General features: G+C 33.7%; 2 protein-coding genes across 2 annotated transcripts; both read left to right on the top strand.

The window, feature by feature from the left end:
- Positions 1-409: 409 nt before the first annotated feature.
- Positions 410-5,377, top strand: LOC132740581 (uridylate-specific endoribonuclease D-like). The gene is made up of 5 exons (XM_060728514.1): positions 410-529; positions 1,785-1,941; positions 3,789-3,991; positions 4,633-4,856; positions 5,118-5,377. The coding sequence occupies exons 1-5, from the start codon at positions 478-480 to the stop codon at positions 5,340-5,342; spliced, it is 861 nt and encodes a 286-aa protein (XP_060584497.1). The 5' UTR covers positions 410-477; the 3' UTR covers positions 5,343-5,377.
- A 3,855-nt stretch (positions 5,378-9,232) lies between these two features.
- Positions 9,233-20,256, top strand: LOC132740597 (neuronal acetylcholine receptor subunit alpha-10-like). The gene is made up of 4 exons (XM_060728536.1): positions 9,233-9,360; positions 12,827-12,966; positions 14,226-14,371; positions 19,594-20,256. The coding sequence occupies exons 1-4, from the start codon at positions 9,294-9,296 to the stop codon at positions 19,940-19,942; spliced, it is 702 nt and encodes a 233-aa protein (XP_060584519.1). The 5' UTR covers positions 9,233-9,293; the 3' UTR covers positions 19,943-20,256.
- The last annotated feature ends 1,889 nt before the right edge of the window (positions 20,257-22,145 follow it).

Below are 22,145 nucleotides of genomic sequence, written 5' to 3' on the forward strand. Positions count from 1 at the left end.
CATTGCCACCTGATTTTACAAGAATCTGGTCCTTAAAACCACTTAATTATATGGTTGATGTTTAAGCTCATCGGAGAGAATGACTATTTGGGCATAACAAACATGCTTTATGCTTGCTTATTTAAAATGCATTGTCCGTTGTTCATATACACATTCATCTGAAAAGTAAAAGCAGTTGAGTTAGAAGTCAGTTCCACAATAAATTTTACCTGAAGATGACTCCTATTATGTTTGTTGTTATTTTTTTCTGATGAGATTGGCTTGCCTTCTTAAATTCCTGATTATTTTTTATTTATTTATTAATTTATAATCATTATACATGTATTTAATTTTCGAGAGGAAAGGGGAATTGGTAATGGGGAAGGGGGCGGGGAGCATTAATTGAAGCCTTTATGAAGAATAATCGTCACGGTCCTAAAGATAGGAGACCTTTTCAGGTTCGCTTTCATAAGATAACAAATTAGTTCGTGACTATATATGGAACAGGGAAGAATCATGTATAAAATATGTTCAATATTCTTTATTGCAGGTAAGTCTATATTTCCTCTTTTAGTCCATGGTCATTTAACTATGTTTGTAACAAATAATGAATAAAATGCTCTACAAATATATTCAATGATATGAGCAATGGTATTGTTACGCAAGTAAAAAAAACACACACACAAGAACGTTAGGTTTTTTAAGAACTGGGTAATGATTTAATGATGCTGCAAGGCACTTCTTTTGCCAATTTTATATTCATTCGATATTGGCCGTACAAGAATATGGCCAATATATAGCTCAAACCCGGGCCCTAGTTGTATTTTAGCTGATTTGGCACAGGGGGGCCTCTGGTAGTGGAATTTACGTTGAACTGAAGGAGAATTGGACACGTGTCTGTTATTTTCTTTTGCTTTCGACGTTTTGTTATTGTTATTTTCAGGGGGTTTTGATATGGGGAGTAAGATTGATTTATTTGTTTTCATCTTTTTGAATTCTGATGATCACATAACATGCAACTCTGTAATGAAGTTAATGATTCAAAGAGAGACAACTGCAAAGTGTATAGTCATATTAATTGTGCGCTGTTTATTCCCCTTAGCTTCCGGTTTAGTAATATGCTCAATTATTATTGCTAAATGTGTCGTCGGCTGTTATACACATGTACAGAAATGTATTAAAGGTGTTTAAAGGCCCATTATGCCTCAGGTTTGATTTTATTTTTCGTACAAAAGCTTTAAAATGTTGGTTCACTTTTACAGTATCCAAAAAGTTACTCATTGGCAAATTACCTCAACCATCTTTTTCCTCTGTGGCTAGAGTTTTCATGAATAAGTATTTTGTGCTACTTTGTTTACATTTTACTACTTTTACGAAGTATTATTTCACATTTGTGGCTTTTTCATCAGGTAACAAGAATCAATTAGTCTATAAAAACATTATTGAAACATTATAAAATTAATGTTTTCCCTTTCTAAAGAAGAAAAAAATCTATTTGTTTCTGAGGCATAAGGTGCCTTTAACAAAGAACCGGATTTCTCTTTTCTTTTCGTCAAGTTTCGATCAAGATAGTTGATGAATCAGAAGGTTGTCAGTTGGTAAACTTGTGTTCTCTTCAAAATGACATCGAGCCATTACGAAAAGTGACGGACGAAAACTTGTGATATGCAGAAACACGGAGCTTTGCAGAGATACCTTAATTTTTTCAATGTTTTTTTTTCAATGTCCAATTAGAATTTATTAACATTTGGAGTAGTGAAACCATGTAAGTTTTAAAGATATTACCATACTAAATATTTTAACAGGTTTTATTTCTTGCGTCCATGCGTCTGTTTCTAATGGCGAACTGTCTGATTTTATGGCAACGATTTGGAATGGGGACACTAATGCAGCAACTAACGTCAGGGTCAACCTCCAGGGTCATACTTACACCGGCTCGACGTCGGACAAGGCTTCAAGCAGGTCAGTTATTATTCTGCAAAATTTGATATGTATGAATGGAATGTAATTTTTAGAAATGGCGATAAACTGCTATGCAACAATTACTGTGTCATATGACTTCCGTCTTTAGATTGATTGATATTACAATAGCATACATTCTTAGTTAAAATAAGGTCTTTTAGGTCTTAAATAAAATTTTGTGACATTACTTCTACAATAATTTATATAGATACTAGTATCGAGCTTGAGTATTCGGAAAATACACTCATTACGTGTAGTTCACAAATTTTTGGTGATTTAGTCACTTTTCGGGGTTTTTTTCTCGGACAAGAGTCTATGGGACCATGAGCAAACGATAATCGATAATCTGACCCTTTGAAAGCTTTCTATAACAATTGGCATATTTTCCGTAACTTTTTTAAAATCAAAGCACAGAAGGCGCTGAATTTGTTTGGGTCTCAGAATGTCAGAAAGGTGAAGGTTGTGAGATTATAAACCAATTTGTTTTTGTAAAGTGCAACCAGTGCTGTTTCCAGTGTTATTACCGTAGTAAATTGGCTATAAGGCTAATTGCAACACTGATATTCAATTCAATGTTTATTTGACTTTATGAAAATTAGTTGCCGTAACTGGGATTTGAACTCCAGACCTCTCGCTTCCTAAACGAGCGTGTAACCCCTCGGCCACGGGGAAGTTTTAAGATATTGGTCTGAAGAAAACCATTTTGTTCTAAATTTGGGTTTGTGTAACCCTTATTAATTTCGAGATACTTTGTTCACGGCAAATCTGTTGTTAAACACTCATGTAAATAATCATGGAGCTTAATATAAGCATGTTTATCTGTATAGTAGAAATATTCGACCAATCGGGAACTAATTTTTCATCCCTGAGAAGGCTTGAATATGAATGCGCCTGTCATTCGACAACCTTTACGCAGTGATATCCCCTTAATTTTTCGGCGTTAATGTACTTATAAAGGGAAGTAACCGCTTCGAGGAGTTTGGACTACTTTCGGATTTTGCAAATTAGCATATCAGGGTATGAAATTTCGCTACCATTATTTGTTTGGTCTGACGACTCAAACAAATAAAAATAATAAAAACAATAAATTGGATATTCTTACATAATAATTCTTATAAAATAATTCTTGATAAAATATGTTATTGGAGTTTTAGTTGGTTTTGTATATATGGGCATCTATATGATAAATAATAATATTTTGTTCAAGAACAAATTATTAGCTGCTATGTAAAGATAAGTCATATAAGATCATGTCTCTCACACTTACCAACACCATCCACGTAATTATATAAATATTTCGTGATTTCATATCAACTTTGGTAATACATTCTATCATCACAATTATTTGTGGAATTACGGACTTGCCATTACGGACTATTCCACTTTAAATAACTAATTGTAAGCTTTTGAAAATTTGTCATTAAATTATAATTGCGTTCGTTTGATGGAAGAAATTTAATGATAGAGAAACTTGCAAAATTGCTTTTGGTAGTAATTGACACAAGTACATGTAGTCCTGTCTTGACCCCCCAAGTGACCTCCACGTGAAAAAACATGTACTGTATGCCAATTCTACATTTTGTGCATTTTGTAGAATGGCAGAAATATGAAAATACTTGAAAACATAATCATGTTTTCTCTGTATCTATACGAATTAAGTCAGGAAACCGCAAAATGAAACATTTATGAAAGATTCACATGAACGCCATTTTCAGTTTATAGCTAACAATTTATAATGTCAGTTTACTTTGCAGAAGTTATTGTTAGACTGCGTCAAAAGGATTTGTATTAATTTTGAAAATTAATTTACTTTTGAACATTGCTTTCTTTATTTACTTTAATTTCAGTTTATTTAGCTACGTGAACGACTATTATTACTTTAGTCGTCCAACATATGCTGCATTGATTCGGCTCCTTGACAACTATAATCACGTGGTGGGTGGGGCAGAGCATTCTAACAGCGAAGAGGTGCATGAAATTGCAACATTTTTGGACGCCATTTCGAAAACAACAGTCATGCAGAAAACTTTGCAATTTCTGCACCAACACGGTACGTATTGCGACAATCGCAACTTTTCGGCCCTTTCCGTCAGTCAATCGCCACTTTTCGACTCTTTCAGTCAGTCGTCGGATATAAATAATAGCCGAGACTGTTGACGGAGGAATACCTCGGGTTCCCTCCAGTGATTTATATCAAGCACAAATGGGTACAATGAGTTGAACCACCGGCGTTCCGTAAGCTTGTTTGAAAACTTCCTCATGCGAAAGAATCCAAAGTCCCTGTAGGGGTTCGAACCCATTACGGTGAGAGACACGTGGCTTGAAGTCAACGCACTTAACCACTCGACAACGGACGGCAATCAATTTCATAATGTTAGTCTATCCAAATTATCACCTAACTCTAGTGATAGATTTCCGCCTTATGTACATCGAAATATTTTGAACTAGAGAATCGTATTTGGTCTGTTTAATCCTGTTCCATGCCATTGATAAATAGCTGCTTGTCTCGAACGCAGAACATTTGGCCAATCGCAACTACTCGGCCCTTTCCGTCATTCTTCGGATTATAGATAATAGCCGAGGCAGTTCCGATTGGCATTTGGCATGATTTTCAAATCACATTACTTCCGGTTCCGTTTTGGACCTTAGCAGGGTGTGGAAAGAAAATAAATTTCTATTTTGTAATGAAAGGTTATGTTGGAACAACATGGAGCTCACTCGAAACCCAATTACGTCACATTTGGTTTGACACCTATCCTCGCCATGGCCACGTGTTTGATAGTTCCGGTTTTGAGCACGTGTTCGTGGGAGAGACCGACTCAACGGAAGTTGTAGGATTTCATAACTGGATCCAGTTCCATTTACAAGAGGAAAAGGGAAATCTCGACTACATGGGATATATCTTCTCTAAGCAGGTTTATTATTGGTTCCTTATTTTTTTGTTATCTAGTATGCAACCAACTACATGTATAGTATATACATATACAGTACTCATATAAAAAGATTGTTGTTTTTCGTTCTAACAAATTAATTTAAGATAATTATTATGTCTGATGTCAAAAGAATGTTTCCTTAAATGAAATATTTTTCTGCCAAATGACTTTATCTAGAGTAATATTCATGTCAGCACAGTCAATAAATGTATATAAATTAAACATTTTCTATTTTATTTCCAGCCAAATATTTTGGGCACACATTTCAGATGGTTGTCAAAAACAAAATCGTTGGGTTCTTTTATGTATGGCACCAGTCCAGAGTTTGATATTGCAATGTTCACAGTCTGCTTTTTCGCGCGGAGGAATCAGAAATGCAATTTTTCCGTTAATGGACACAATATTCAAGTTCAGACTTATGACATCAACCATGGCGGAGGAATTCACCTAGGGACTGCTTATCTTTGATTGACCAATCAAATTGTTTGTTATTAAAGTTAATAAATATCTGTATTTTCAAAAAAAAATGTATTTCTTGAAGTTCATTATGTCAAGAACGTGTAGTGACATTATATTCGTAGATTATGCTTGTTTATTCATGACAAAATGTTAATTCGTTTTATTTTGTTCTGATTTCCAGTAAGCAATTTACAGAAGAGATACGGAAAGAGAAATTACAGGAATGTCCTTCATTCATGGATTGTATGTAACACTCACGATCATTCCTGCGGGCTTGAAAAACTCAAGTTATGCAACTCACCAGGATAGCGCACATGTGCTTTTTTCATACTATAAAACTTATGTTTAAGGCAAGCCTTAAATTTTTCTTTGTTTGCTAGTTTGGGTAAGCCCATATTTTTAAAACATTTTTTTAATCCAAAATATTTTTTTTTTTTTTTGCTATCAAAATTGTATGGCGTTCAAAACAAATAATGAATGTTAAGCACCTGTTTAAAGATGGTAACCATATTTTCTGTTGTTTTTTTATACTACAAATATCCCAACATTTGTATATTTACAATTAAAAAAACAACAACATAAGACAGATACAAAGATGTGATTCTCATTGACACTCTTATTCTATGTTTATTTAAAAAAATGCTAGGCAATGAACGTTTTTGGTTAATAGGTAGCAGGAGGGGAAGCAAACAATATTTGAGCCGTGTCACGACAAACCAACATAATGGGTTTGCGACCAGCATGGATCCAGACCAGCCTGCGCATCCGCGCAGTCTGATCAGGATCCATGCTGTTCGCTATCAGTTTCTCTACGCGTATAGGGTTTGTAAGCGAACAGCATGGATCCTGATCAGACTGCGCGGATGCGCAGGCTGGTCTGGATCCATGCTGGTCGCAAACCCATTATGTTGGTTTTGTCGTGACACGGCTCATTTTATTCTTGGCCTATTTTTTTACGATTTTATAGCTAAAATATTGACTAAGGACAAAGAATTATTGGATTTTTTAGGTAAAAAAATGTATCTGTAAAACTGTTGTTGAAATGGAAACTGTTGAAATTAATCGAACCTTATCTCCTGCTGAAAATCAATGTGACAGGCCTTTCACAAACCACTTTCTTAAAATCAGTAATGCATTCCGTAACATTTTTCCAAAATTGTTTGAAAGGAAATATATTTTTAGATGAAACGTGTATCTATAAAATTGTGTTGTTGAAAAGAAAAAATGTTGAAATTAATCGTACCTTATGACCTAAGACTGAAAATCAAAGTGATTGGCCTATCACAAACCACTTTCTTATAATTAGTTAAATGTATTCCGTAACAATTTTCCAAAATTGTTTGAAAGGAAATGCATTAGACTACCCCTCGATTACAGAGTCCGTTAATGGATAAAAGTATGCTGCAAGCATTTGAATAAGAAGAAGCACGCCTCCAGATTCATGTGAATTTTCATGAAAACTTTGGAAATATATTTAAAAGTAAAATATTGTGAGATGAACAAATAAAGTAATTTATATTTTGCAATCGGCACTTACAATCCAAGAAAATTACCAAAAAGTCGCCAACATATGCAAAAATAGCCCTTACTGTAAGTATCGCTATAGAAATATGGTAATAAAATACTGCAAAATCATGAAAAAATATAACTTGGATCTTGAATGTTTTTACTTTCCTTAAAATTTTAGTACATTTTTCTTCATATTGATTTTCTTGACATATTTTGGCATGCAGCTTTAATGGATAATAGTAATGCTGCAAACAATGGTTACGTCCGACGTGAATTAAAGCGAAACACTTTAAAAAAATACAAATCTACACTAGCTAACTCAAAGATGGACACCGATATTCACGCTTATACAGGAGATTTTGAAAAAATGAATGGTTTAAAATTTTATTGAATAATTTATAATAAAGTGTCCTCTCAAATTCAAACGATTACATTACAAGATAATGATTACCTTGAAAATGAGGACTAAAAGACGGGTAATAAATAGTAAGAAAGTTAGAAAATACGAGCAAAATATTATCATGGTGAATCGTTGCTTAATTAATCATTTCCCCCTTCACTGACATCCCGACGTCGCCTCTTTTTAAACAAATAAAAATCAACGTATTTACAATATTACTAGCTTTAATACTAAAACTTATATTACTGATATAGTTTCCAGACACATTAAAGTATTTCAATCAACAAGGAAATTACGCGAAATTTCAAATCTTGACGGGAAAAAGAAAAGCTAAAGTGTAGGCAACTGAAGACTCGTGGGAATACATCGACTTTTAACCTCACAAAGAAAAATATATGTCAAATATAATACGATGATGTAAGTGCGTTTTTTCTAAGATTTAATGGTTTTGTTGTTTGTTAAAATAAGACCAGGCTGTATGTTGTGTATGGTTGTTTATTTTTCATTAAGTGCGAGCTTTATCACTACACATATTACAATGCTCCGTCTATATAGATTCCACCTATATCGAATCCTTCTATATCGAATAAATATCTGATTCGTTTATATCGAATAGATCTATAGCGGATCCCTTTAAATCGCATTTAGATTTTACACAGAAATACGGAATGGAAATGATCTTAGAATTATTTTAGTTAAAATAATCGACTTCTTTGTTAAATGATCAAATTATTTATTGTGTATATTTTAGTTTATTTACTACTGAATCAACTATTTGCTTTGGAAGAAAGACAGAAAAGGAGGCGTTTGAGCAATATGGAATATACGAATGAGTAGAAATCTACAGCGTTCTGGCTTTTAACTGGCTTTTAACGGTAACAAAAGATATGAAAACAAATGACATTGTAATTAAAAGATGAAAATATCAATACTAAATTATTTTTTTTAACTCCATTCTCCTAATAACAAAGAAATAGTTGAATTATTTAGTTGCGATTTATTTCAACAGTCAACTGGATTTTTTTTTCATAATTAGAATTGAAAGATAGATTTATGCATGCTACATCTAAAAAACAATTAAGAGCCAAAATTAAGATAGAAATACCATTTAAAGGACACTTTACGGAGGTTAACCTAATTTAATTGAGATATTTCAAATACAAGCCAAAAGAGGAATTTTGGTCTTGAAACATTCATTTACACTCATGTCAAAAGCCAGTAGATTGCATGTTTTTGGAATTCTAGATTTCCTTAAAACATTTATTACGTTTTATGTAGCTTTAGATGTTTATTATATATTAAGATATTACCTTGTCTGGTCAGAAAAAAATCCATCATGTCAATAATACACAATATACAAAAATGTAAATACACTGTATTTTACATAGAACAACTTGGACACTTAAAACAAAAAGAAAATTAAGAAATATTCTCAGGAATTAATTGAAAATTGTATTTTTGTACTGTTCTTAGCTCGATTTGAGTGAAAAGCGTTATAACGCTTTTTTTAATTTTGGGTAATTTTTCGCAATTAGAAATACCATTCAGGAAAAAACGAACTGAGCGAATTATCTTACAAGTTATTAGTCTAGACCTACAAAAATATTTCTAGTCCCGTCGTGTCTAAAATCCGTAGTGGAGTTCCTTTAATATTTTCTTAAATTCATGAAAATTTGAAAATGAAAAATGACCAATGAAAATCAGTCCATCACAGATAATCAAATAGGAATGGTACTGCATGCCACTCAATAAAGCCCTATTGTTTTTTTTTACTTATCATTTAGTCATACCGTACGGTTAGCTCAATAGGCAGAGCGTTGGACTGTGAATTGGGCGATCGGGGTTCGATTCCCGGACGGTGTAGGTCACTGCATGTCCAGGACAATGCGGTGTCTGAATAGTGCTCTGGTAAATTCAATGTGGCTTACTGTCGTGATCCGGAGTGATAACTATCACCATCACTTATCATTTAACCAAATAGTTTTGTTAGTCTGGCCTCATTTTCATCGTATAAAACAGGTTGACCTTTCGCAGCAGCGTTTCTTTGATGAATGAGAGTCATGGCGGTGTTTCTTCATTATTTTTGGTTCATGCTCGCCTTTCTACAATTGAGCGAAGGTAAGATATTTTATTTGATCATATTTTGAAAACCTCTAAAAATGTTTTGTTTGATTTCATCCACATGATAATCATGAATGCATTATATAACACTTATCTAAAGCTGCATGCCTCCAGATGAGCCCAAACTATTTATAGAAAATAAAACTGTTGAAAAATGTACTAAGCTTTTAAGACAAGTAAAAAAAGATTTAAGATTCAAGTAATAACTTACGTATTATGTGCGATTAATGAAAGATTTTGCAGTATTTATCATCATTATTATTTACTTTGTTAACTTCACAATATTTTACTTTCATATACTTTTTTAAAAAATTTAATGTTGATGAACAATATCATGAATATGTTTTAGATATTCAAGCTGTTTTAAATATTCGGCCCTAGTTCGGTTCTGTTCGTGCATTTATATGATAAATTATATGAAATATATTATAAATGTTTTGAAAAGTAACGTTAGCTTAAAGTATACTGTTATCTTTACAAAATGCATTCCACAATTCTATAATTACAAATTTTATACTTAAACACATATGTCACATATAATTCTGTCAACAAGGAACTTCATTATATATTTTTAAGCCAAAAAGAAGGCTTTGCAAAAAATATATTTTTGATAATTTGTATTGTTTGGTTTTATTAACCTGTCAATTACATACTGATAACACGGTCGATGCACACAGTATATTAATCTTCGGTAGATGTTCGGTAAGTTCCGTGAGATGTACGCTGTACGATGGAATTTAATTTAATTTGTATCTTTAAACTAAGTGTACTCAGCGTTATAGCGCAATAGGGTAAATCACGAGTTTATAATCTAAGTGCCACACGTGTTTTAGGTTCGAGGCCGCGTTGGTCCATGTTTTTTTCTTATTAATACTTTCAACATTATTGAATCTATATATGATTATTTTATGTTGTTCGTTTTTTATTATGTTTTACTTAATTTTGTTATGTATATACTCTTTTTAAATAACATGTTTTTTAAGAATTCATGTTTAAAATGAAAACGGATTAAAATCAATAAATGTCTTTTTAATGCCGTAAAACACACTACAAATCTGTTCCATTAAAATATACTGCAAAAATAAAGAAAGAGTACTAAATATACTGCAAAAATAAAGAAAGAGTACTAAAACAATGGCAACAGTCAGGATCGAACCACAGACCTCTCAATTATCAGGCATTCTCTTTACCGACTGTCCTATTGTTAAATTAACGAAAACCTTCACATTCAGCTGACGTGACTTTCAATCCATGACTAATATACTCCGCATTAATTCTCGTAAACTACACGGACCAAACCGAAGTGGGATCGAATATTTAAATGAGTCCTATGATGTATTCATAATTGACAGGTCAATAAAATCAGACTATAGTTCTAGCTTTACAAACATAAGAAATGATATTTTGACAAAAAAGAAAAATTCTACGTCTTAAGGAAGGTATCTAAATAATTCTGAAAAAAAAAATGCTTTAATTTTTCTCTCTCAAAAATGTAAATTGAACAGATATTAAATTGTATTGAATTCTAACATTGGAAAAATAGTTGAAACTCTATGTTTAGATATTTTTTTCCAATTTAATGTAGAAGACATTTAAGATTTGCAATTTAGATGCAAAATATTTAAGAATAATGTATTTTAATCAACTTTGTATTTGCAAATGAAGAATGATAATTAAAAGACAACATTAGATATTTTATTGGGTTTTTTTTACTTTGCTGTACAATAGAGCATGATGGAGTTACTATGGCAATATTAACAAAAATGGAAATTGTTGCGAAATTAATTATGTCATTATTAATTATAGCCCAATTATTCTCAGTTTTAAATCGATGAAATAGTGATCCATTTAGTATGCAGAGGTTAACGCTTGGTCTAGATATGGGGGCCTCCGTGGCCGAGTGGTTAAGGTCGCTGACTTAAGATCACAGGTCCCTCACCGCTGTAGATTCGATCCTGACTCGGGTCAAAATCTTTCATGTGAGGAAGCCACCCAGCTGGCGAAGCCACCCAGCTGGCTAACAGAAGGTCGGTGGTTCTACCAAGATGCTCGCTCGTGTCTGAAATAATGCCCGGAGGGGCACTTATAAAGCTTGAAATAAATCGACGAAAAAAATCTCGGCGGGACGCTCTAGGATGGCCCGACTTGTGTGTACGGTCGCCCATATGGGCTTTCCGGCAGCAACCTTAAATAAACGCATTAAAAAATGTCTAAATTTACCAGTAGGTCGACTTCTTAGGAGTTGGTGGTGGCCAACACCACCAAGAAATTTTACTTTAGTTAGAGGTGTGTTTTGGCTATACATGATAATTATATACATAATATAATAAATATGTCCAAGAGATCAAATAGATAGTTGAGCCGCGTCACGACAAAACCAACATAATGGGTTTGCGACCAGCATGGATCCAGACCAGTCTGCGCATCTGCGCAGTCTGATCAGGATCCATGCTGTTTGCTATCAGTTTCTCTATTTGTAATAGAGTTTGTAAAACACAGCATGGGTCCTGATCAGACTGTGCGGATGCGCTGGCTGGTCTGGATCCATGCTGGTCGCAAACCCATTATGTTGGTTTTGTCGTGACGCGGCTCAATTTTTTTCTAGAAAATAAAAGTGAAGTCGTGACTTATGAGGGTTATTGACACATGAGCTAGTGCTAGATAATGTGTTCAATATGAAAATTAGGCTGTTTAATGCAAAAAAAAGTAATTTATTGTACATTATGAGCATGATAAAGTAAAGCACCTTATATCTTGTATATTTTTATAAAGGACAATTATGTCTAAGAAATGCTAATCTTGTTATTTTTGTAAACATCTGTTATTTTTTGTACCTTTAAACGTTTAAAAAAAAAACAATAAAAAAAAACCCCGCCTCATTTTCCATATACATGTAGCTTAATTTTGTACTTTAAAATATATTTTAGTTTTAAGTGATGTTTGTTTGTTTTCTTGTAATATTACATGCACATTATATCATATATATAGCAATGAACATATTGTATGTTTTGCTGAATAAACTCTTGAAACCTGAAAACTGCCCATTCAGCACAATTTTTCTCCAGTTCTTAAACATCAAATATGCTCTAAATATCTGGAAAAAAGCGATCCCTCGGAAGCATTATAAACAGCAAGATTACATAAAAATTGCAGACTCGGTTTGATTGAGCCTGTACATGAGGGATTATGAAACAGTGCAATATCCCTCACGCCCCCTATCACCGGCTTTAGCGGCACTCAATTTTCAGCACTTAAACATTATTAAACATATGTTTTGGCATTTCTAAAGAATTTAGTAGATATGGATTTTTGAGACATAGTGTACCTTTAACTTTTCAATTTCAGTTACATTGTATACTTGATCGTGAATAAAACGTGAAATACAATGAATATTGTTGTTCATTATATCTTTTTAATACAGGATTGATTACAATTTTAGTCACTGAATCTCTTCTTAATTCAGGAAAGGGAAGCTCAAATGACGAGGCAACCCTGAGAAATGCAATCTTTTCTGACTACGATAAATATATGGCACCAGTTGGGGATGACGATGGACCTGTTGTTGTCAAGCAATCACTACATTTTGTTAAAGTGGTCTCCCTGGTAACTATGAAAACACTATGATTGATATAATTATTATATTATGGTATATCTTTATTATTAAAAAGCATTACTAGCAGCGGCTTATTTCTAAATCACAAAGAAACAAGAAATTTCAAATTATCACAGTAATACTAGATTTGCCCTGCCACGTGAACTAAATGATTTTCCACATGTATGTTCAAAGTATGTGTATATTAAAACCTTATTTTGCGAAATCGCAAGGGCTATAGCTTAGATAGTTGGTATGCAATATTTACTTATGAGTTTCTACCAAATTGTTTTTTAAATTAAAAGCCTAGGATGAAATTGTTCTTTCCCAGGACTCACTTGTTTTCCTATAGTTTAAAACTTAACAACTCATCCCCTCTATAGCTTTAGCACAGATATTTGGCATGAAACATTGTCTAGTTGACCTATTACAAGTTTGTTCAAAATGATATCACTGGTATCAAAATTAGCCCCCTAACACGCGAGATCATAACCCAGTGACATTTGTTTTGTATTAAAATGTACAGATTTTTGGACTAAATGCACTTTAGCAGAGGCAAAATTTAATTCTGATATCAGTTGACCTACAGCTATAAAATTTGGAATTTGCTAACAGTTTCCAGTGTAGTTTTTAAAATAGATATCAATTGACTTTAGCTCATCTGAACGTTATCTATTCTGTAACAGACAGTGTTTGGTAAGCGATATAAGGCATTTTGGCGCTCTTGCTTATTACTAAGATAACGTATTGTTGTAAGAGCTTTGTAATTAAAGTAATGCCGTGAGAGATTTGATAAAGTTAATCACATCTTAGTGAGATGAAGTAATGCCGTGAAAGATTTGATAAAATTTATCACATTTTAGTGAGAGAAAGTAATGCCTTGAGAGATTTGATATAAAGTTTATTACATTTTAGTGAGATAAAGTAATGCCGTGAGAGATTTGATCAAATTTATCACATTTTAGTGAGGTAATGTAATGGCGTGAAATGAGATTATCTTTATCAGATAATGCAATACACAAGATACAACAGCTCTTAGAGATATATGGTACATTGATAATGTCGTGAACCACGTGAAGTGATGTCACGGATATGTCGGCAAATTTTGATCCGCAGCGGCAACATTGGTAGATTCAGTTGTCGCCAGTAGGCTAAGGGTTCAATAAAAGTTATCAAATTTGTCACCATTAGCGACAATTAATTACTGGAATAAATAGTCTTTTCTACAGACTTTTCAGCATTGAAGGGACATTTAATTTTTCTGTTTCAGGACAATGACGTTTTAATAATGCAAGTTTGGGAATTCATGAAATGGAGGGATACTCGATTGCAATGGGACCTTAACACTTTCAACATCAAGTACATTAACGGTGCGAGTAAATGGGTGTGGCAACCGGATATCTTGTTAGTTGATAGGTAAGTCTTTCCACAGACAGGCCATTGTATTAATTTCATTACCTTTTTTAAGTCTTTTAAAAAAATATGATAGACTAATTTTGGTTATTTAAGCAAACTAAGTGGGCAATAAGGAAAAATGAAACTCTAGGTAAAAAAGGAGTTAAGAAAGGAGCGCTTGAACTCCAGACGCTTGGACATTTAATCTGACAGGAAGTAGTTTTAACATTACTACCGGAATCGTAGTTTGGTTCCCGGTCGTTACTTTTGCTACGTACAAAGTATCGATAACGATAGTGGTAAGGGGCAGGTATCCAGACTACCGCCCGGAATCGAGGGAAAGCAAGGCCACCCGCGTGGAAGGCGATAAAAGTGGTCTGTATAGACAAGTGATATTTTATCTAGGACGCCTGTTTGTTTCAATTAAGCAATTAAGGGTTATCAAAAACTGTCCTTTTTTGCAGTGTTATCTTTATTCAGAGGTGGTTTTTAACCCAGGTTTCACTGTATGTACAATACCGGTATTGAATATTATATTATGGATTGACTATCTACAAAGGTCAATTTACGAGTACTAATTGTATGTCACATTGTGATGGTAATGATGGATTATTATTGTTATTATTATTATCATAAATTATCATTATTATTATCAACCTTTTACCCCATGGCATATTGTGAAAAAATGGCCAATTTTCATTGTAAAGCCTCCTGTAACAAGTTCAAACTGCTATGAAAACTAATGAAAAATGCTTCAATACTGATGAAACTTGGCATAAATATTTTACTGAACAATAGCCTCTGTAACAGCGTGCTCAAATTGTAAATTTTCTGTTACCCATGGCAACGGGCCGTTTAAATTGCGCAAAAAATCACTTTTTGCATTGTTTCTTTAACATCAAAACTGATTTCAAAGTGCTGCAACTTCTCAATGAATTGAGATAGAGTAAAAGCTTTAAGCATCGGATACTAGTTACCGTATGATCGAACCTGAGGTAATTTTTAGCCTGTCACATGTCCAAAATTTTCTTGGCGATGAGGGGGATACCGGCCCCCTTCAATCCCCCAAAACAGAGGGGGGACACATCCCCTTCTAGCAACCCCTGATGTACTATTTTGATGGGTGGCGCCCGCCGTAAAAAGTGGTCATTTTTTTAACAACATTTTCTCAAACGAAAAACAGTGTTTTTGTTCTAAATAGGGCATTTTCCCTCAAAAAGGGTGGGGGGGGGGGGGCTAATGCCGTCAAAAACGTCTATATGTAGGTAAGCAGGTTAATATGAATTAGGCAATATTAAGGCTCTATTAACTGGGTGAAGTCGTTAAAATAAATAGTTAATTTTTCCGGTTCGGTTAATTAATAACACGGGGGAGGAAGTGTACACGAAGAATGGAGGTTCTTATGATAACTTTGTTCAGGAGTTCTTGTGATAACTGTCATCGGAGTTGTCGGAAAACTCTGTATATACTACGGAATTCTCGTTAAAAAAATGGTTTATTTTTCATCTTTCCAAAATGAGTTTTTATGGTGGCTAATAAAACTTTAATGATTAAGCTTGTCTTACATCTGTATTATGTGTCAAAACTAATTCACACGGCCATTTTTTAATCGCCTCTTGCTTCAAATCTGGTTCGTTTTGAGTAAAATTTCAAAATTATTTGCATTCACAAGTTATTTGACTGTTATTTTGGTCTTCATCCTTTTCATTACATAATTACCGTAACTATAATGCAAATTGCAAACATAAGCACCGGGTAACAGATTATAGCCGATTTTTTCAATGTCGGATTCTTGTGATAACTCTGAAGATGTCACAAGAGTCTTATGATAACTTTTGTTATTGCAAGTGTGTTCTTGCGCTAAATCACGGCAAGTTTTTACGCGTTTTTAATTATGCATTGAGATTGTAAATTCATATGACATGTAGTTACGCTTCATCCTTTGCGCAAAAAAAGATATATACTTTGTTTTGATGGAATTTTAGTTCAAAAAGATATTTTTTCTTCCCCATTGTTTCTTTTTCATAGTATTCTTTTTTGTTGACTTAGATTCGTAGATTTGAAAAATGATTTATGTACTGATTTCCTAGAGTTTTCCAGCCCTAGCAGGTTTCTTGGCCCTTTTTATCATTTCATGCAGATACAGTCTTTTTTCTCAGTACAGCATCTATGTTACTGCATCAATCAGAGAAACATTTGAGCCGCGTCACGACAAAACCAACATAATGGGTTTGCGACCAGCATGGATCCAGACCAGCCTGCGCATCCGCGCAGTCTGATCAGGATCAATGCTGTTCGCTATCAGTTTCTTTACTTGTTATAGGGTTTGTAAGCGAACAGCATGGATCCTGATCAGACTGCGCGGATGCGCAAGCTGGTCTGGATCCATGCTGGTCGCAAACCCATTATGTTGGTTTTGTCGTGACGCGGCTCATTTGTTTTCTACGTAATACAGCAGTTATGATAGTACAGCGATTAATATGTTTCAGAGTTTCTCTGTTGTTTTAAGTTACATTAGAGGACTTGCGACACTTACAAGCAACACCTGGGGAATTATAGTTTGAATGCCCATGCACAATAACTGAAATCCCATTCTAGGTAACAGTTCAATTTTTTTTCGAGAGATTGGTAGTTAGAGCCAACCGCAGTTTGAGTTTTAATCATGTATCGTACTTTTTTTAAGACATAGGTGTGGAAATTATCCTGGTTATCATACTTTTTAATTATGGTATAAAATGATACAAATTAACTTAGCCTTTAGGTAAGGGGAGCATGCCTATATATTGTCTGCTTTAAGAAATGTGTTGCTTAACAACATGTGAAACTGAGAAACGTGTATGTTTTGAAGACATTTTTGTTTTTGTGGTTTTAAGCCATTATACTGGCTGAAAAATCAGTGCTGCTGGTTCAATTTTCTGTAGATGATAGTCTATCACCTATTTATCCTTTGCAGACACTTGAGACCAACGTTTTATCCACATTTTTTGTGCAAAAGGATTGAATATTACTGCTAGGCATTTCATAATGATTTACAATCTTCATTGAATGATAATAAACGCCAAAACGTGCCTTGAATTAAGCCAAGAAACCACTAGCAATACAAAAGTTATCAATAAGAACTCTGTGACAATCTTCAGAGTTAATCACAAGAAACTCCGGGACATTTGAAAAATCGGCTATTAGACATCTGTAGCCGGTGCTTTTATGTTTGCAATTTTGCATCATATATAGGTAATTATGTATGGAAAGGAATGAAGGCCCACAAAAACGGTCAAAACTTGTTGAATTGGCAAGTAATTTGGAAATTTTTTACTCAAAACTACTAGATTTGAAGCAAAAGGCGATGAAAATTAGCTGTGAATTAGTTTTTGACACATAATACAAGATGTAAGACAAGCTTATATCATTAAAGTTTAATTTAGCACCTAAAAACAATTTTGGAAAGATGAAAATAACCATTTTTGACGAGTGTTTTTGTAGTATATACAGATGTTTTCCGACGAACTCCGTGACAGTTATCACAAGAACTCCTGAACAAGTTATCATAAGAACTCCATCCTTCGTGTAACACTTCCTCCCCCGTGCACCGCTTCCGTTTTTTTCTCGGAATAGCCTACTCGGCGATTATTATTTATCCGAAAATTTGCGATTGTCCGTTATCGGAATATCCCGCCTATTATTTTTGAATTATATTGAAAATGGCACCGCCCGACTAGAACTGACACTGAAATTTTCATTGATAGATATAGAATTCTATGTATTCTTTAATTGCTTTTTTATTTGAGTTTCTTTTAAATATACACATGTAGTCTATAACCGCATTAGCCGGGCAAGGCTTCGCGGACCCGGCCTTTGACTTCCCCGTATGATTATAATTATTATTTTTTATTATTATAAATATTATTATTATTATCATTATTACTATAATTATTATTATTATTATTTTATTACATGCTTTTCGGTGGTTTATAGAAATATATCAGTGATATAAAACTGGTAATTTCACTGTTTGAAACAGTGAAATTACCACTTTGATAATTTCACTGTTTTGAATTTAAGCCCCTTACGTTGTTTAAGTGAAAAACCAGCGTGCACAGTTCTGGGTACCAACTTAATGACGTGATGACGTAAATGGCGTCACGTGGTATTATATATTTGGCGCGCTTTTCATTCAGTATTAGATTAAATGTCTTTTTTAAACGTTTCTTTGCATGTAATAAAAGAAAATTTGTTAAATTTAGTGTAAGATCGAAATATATTTCACCTTGTGAACACCAAATGTTCATATTTCACTCGTAGCTGCGCCACTCGTGAAATATACCTTTTGGTGCTCACTCGGTGAAATAATTATATTCCGATCTTACACTGAACTAAACAAATATCCTCTATATATTATTATTATTATTATTATTATTATTATTATTTTTATTAAATTAGGTGCTACCTATGGCGCCGAAAGCTCTTATGAATTATAAGTTTAGCATATAACATGTTTAGTGTTCAATGTAAACCAGATCTTTCTTTGCTGGTATTTTGTACCGTGAACAAAACCATAGGTAGCATCTAATTTCATATTATTATTATTATTAGTAGTAGTAGTAGTAGTAGTAGTAGTAGTATTTCTCTTTAGCTTTTTAGTCTTTAGCTTATTTTCTGCCTTCACAAAATGAAAATGACAACACATGTTATCTAAGTCGTAAACAAAACCATAGGATCGCAACTACTCGGTCCGTCCCGTCAGTCTTCGGATAAGGTTATTACAGATGATAGCCGAGGCAGTTAAGAATGCTCTGGAACAGGACCACATATTGCAACGCATAAATCCGAATCCGTACTGGCTTCACATATTGTTTGTCCGATTTTCATATTATGCGAGTGGGTGGTCTTTAATTATATAATCTTAATTTAATCTGCTATCAGTCAAATTTACGGTATATTGAAAAAGAACTTGTTTTAAATTTGACCAGTTATAAAAGTAACAGATTGGATTCAATTGATAATTTATATTTTTGAGGCCATATACTCGGATAATACTAAAAGATATTTAGATGTAGCTGAAACGTTTTTCACGATTGAAAATATGCGCCGCAGTCTGCGGTCCCGTCCTCGAGTTCCTATGAACAAAACTTAAAAGAAATAAATATAACAGGTTAGATTTACTATATTAAATGTATCAACCGACATATCGCACAAAATTCCAGTCTTATACATAATACAAATTTATATATTAATTAAACTTTCAGCCTTGAAGAATACTCTGGTTTCCCGTCCGGTGATCTGCTGGTTACCATTTACAACGATGGTAATGTGATATTTGTACCGCCAAGAATTCGAAAGACCGATTGTGTTTTCAGCGAATCGGACTTGTTCGCGCAAAATAGTGTCACGTGTTCTCTGATGTACATGTCATGGGTACACAGTCTAGTCACCTTAGATTTGAGGATTGACAGTCAGCCAGAAGTACTGAACAACGACAACCGGAAATGGGAAGTAGTAGAAACAGCTGCTGAAAGAAATGTCAAAACATATTCATGCTGTCCCGACGAATATGTGGACATCACCTACAAGATCCAATTAAAGCGAATAAAGTAGGGCTTGCTATTGTACTGGACCACTTGGATTATGAAACGTTTATTCTTGGCTCTTTTATGGACTCCCGTTCACTGCTTTGTGAGAAGATTTAACCCTAACTATGCTAAATGACTGAAATGGACTCATCAATCATTCGTCATTTTGAGGGAAAATATCAAAATAAATACTGACTTGCAATCACATCTCCTCGGTCTTTTCTGCCAAATTTCGGATAAGATTATGAATAATAGCCGAGTTTTTCCGATGTACTGACAGCATATTTATTGCAGTGTTCGGATGCCATTATATTTTATAAAGATTTCTAAACAAGCAAATTTGTTGAATTGATATTGTTACAAATAACTTAGACACGGCGTCATTATTCATGGACTTGTATATGAATCAATATCGACTTTGTGTCTTGGAATTAACACAGAAATGGTGTCATTATGAAGCATGGAAGCAATAATATCCGGGTTGAAAGGTGGACACCCATACCACAAGGCTTCCAATCCCGGATACTGATTGTTTAGAGACCAGATATGTATATATGTGATTCTTTAGTGGTTGTCCCGTATATATTTTTAGGTATCAAGATTTTTACAGGATATATGGCCCTATATAAACGGTTGTTTGGAAATATAACCCGAGCCTAAAAATGGAGCAAAGAATACTCTAAAGAGCATAATTTTTCTTGAGCAAAATAAAATTCAAATTGCATATTTTACCTTGACGGTGAGTCATTCAAAGATCAAGGTCACAAATGTATTAATCATAATGTCAGTTTTGTCGTAAATGTTCTTTTTTCAAGAATAAATTAAATCCATGAATTATGCGTAATAACCAAGTAATGACATTATAAGCAAATATCAATATGTTGACCTTGACGATCGTGATCTAATCAAGGTCATATGATATAAACACTGGAAATGTATCGTTTTAATATTCTTATATAATATTTCTTAAACGAAAAATGTTGATAAAGTTTCAAGTAATTTATGATGAACATTTATGTGGTGGGAAAAAATTATTCTACAGATATGTCTTATTTATGGTGACTGATTTGGTACACTTTGCGCGGTGCGTTGTCGAAAGCGACAATACAATTTATATCGTTATCGCCTTTTCGTCTTGTCGCTAGCGAAACACGCCAAACTGCGAGTTGTCGCATTGTTGTCTTGTCGCTAGCGGAGCACGTCAAACGGTGCGTTGTCGTGCGGCATGTTGTCGCGATGTCGCCCTGAAGCTTGGCTTATATATATACAAATAGCCAATCCTTCGATTCGAGCCGAGCGACAATGTGACATCGCGAAAACACGACAACGCGCCGTTTGGTGTGCTTTGTAAGCGTCATGACGACAGTGCGACAACGCGCCGTTTAGTGATTTGTCGTGCTGTCGCTAGCGACAACACCACGCACAAAAGTGTTCCAAATCAACCACCATACTTATTAGATTATGAATCTCACACCAACAATATCCATGTGTAATCTCTTTCCCAATTTATTGTCACGTATAATAAAATAGAATACTGTCAGGCATAATTATTTATAGTTTTACAGACCTTCTTTTATGGTACAATTAACTTTGTATAGTATTGTAGAGTAAAGGTCACTGTGGTGCTGGAATCGTAAAACTTTTTTGAAATTCGTCACTCTAACGCTAGCTGTATTATACATGTATATAAATATCTAAGGCAAAGTGTATGTAAGTGAGAACTAAAATATCAATTAATAATCTTTCAAATTAAAAAATCGTCTTCCGTTCATACTTTGTTTTCTTCGATTTTTGTAACTGAAATCCATTAAAATTCTAAGACATTTTTTTCAAATCCACAGCGGACCAAGCGTGTCCGCCAGATATTAAAATTGTACATTGTTTTAAACATGCACACGCATTTGCAGGAAGAACATTTGTAACTCTGACAAAAATTGTACCTTTATTATTACAAAATTTTACAAATCTCAAATCAAAACAATAATATTACATACAACAAAACAATACAAATTACCCATAAATCTCTCAAATTTGCCAAATTAACAACAACAACTAAAACAAAAACAACATTTTTTTAAAAACCCTTTAAGTTCGTAGAAGAAAGAAATGAACAGATTGATGTACTATTTGTAACTATACATATGTTATATCACAGAGCAGATTGTATCCAAATTTTATTGTAATGTTTTGTTTTTGCAAAATAAATACAATGAAAAACATACAGTTTT

Source organism: Ruditapes philippinarum, unplaced genomic scaffold, assembly GCF_026571515.1.
Source record: "Ruditapes philippinarum isolate M1 unplaced genomic scaffold, ASM2657151v2 ctg4822_1_1_1_1, whole genome shotgun sequence".
NCBI lineage: Eukaryota > Metazoa > Mollusca > Bivalvia > Venerida > Veneridae > Ruditapes > Ruditapes philippinarum.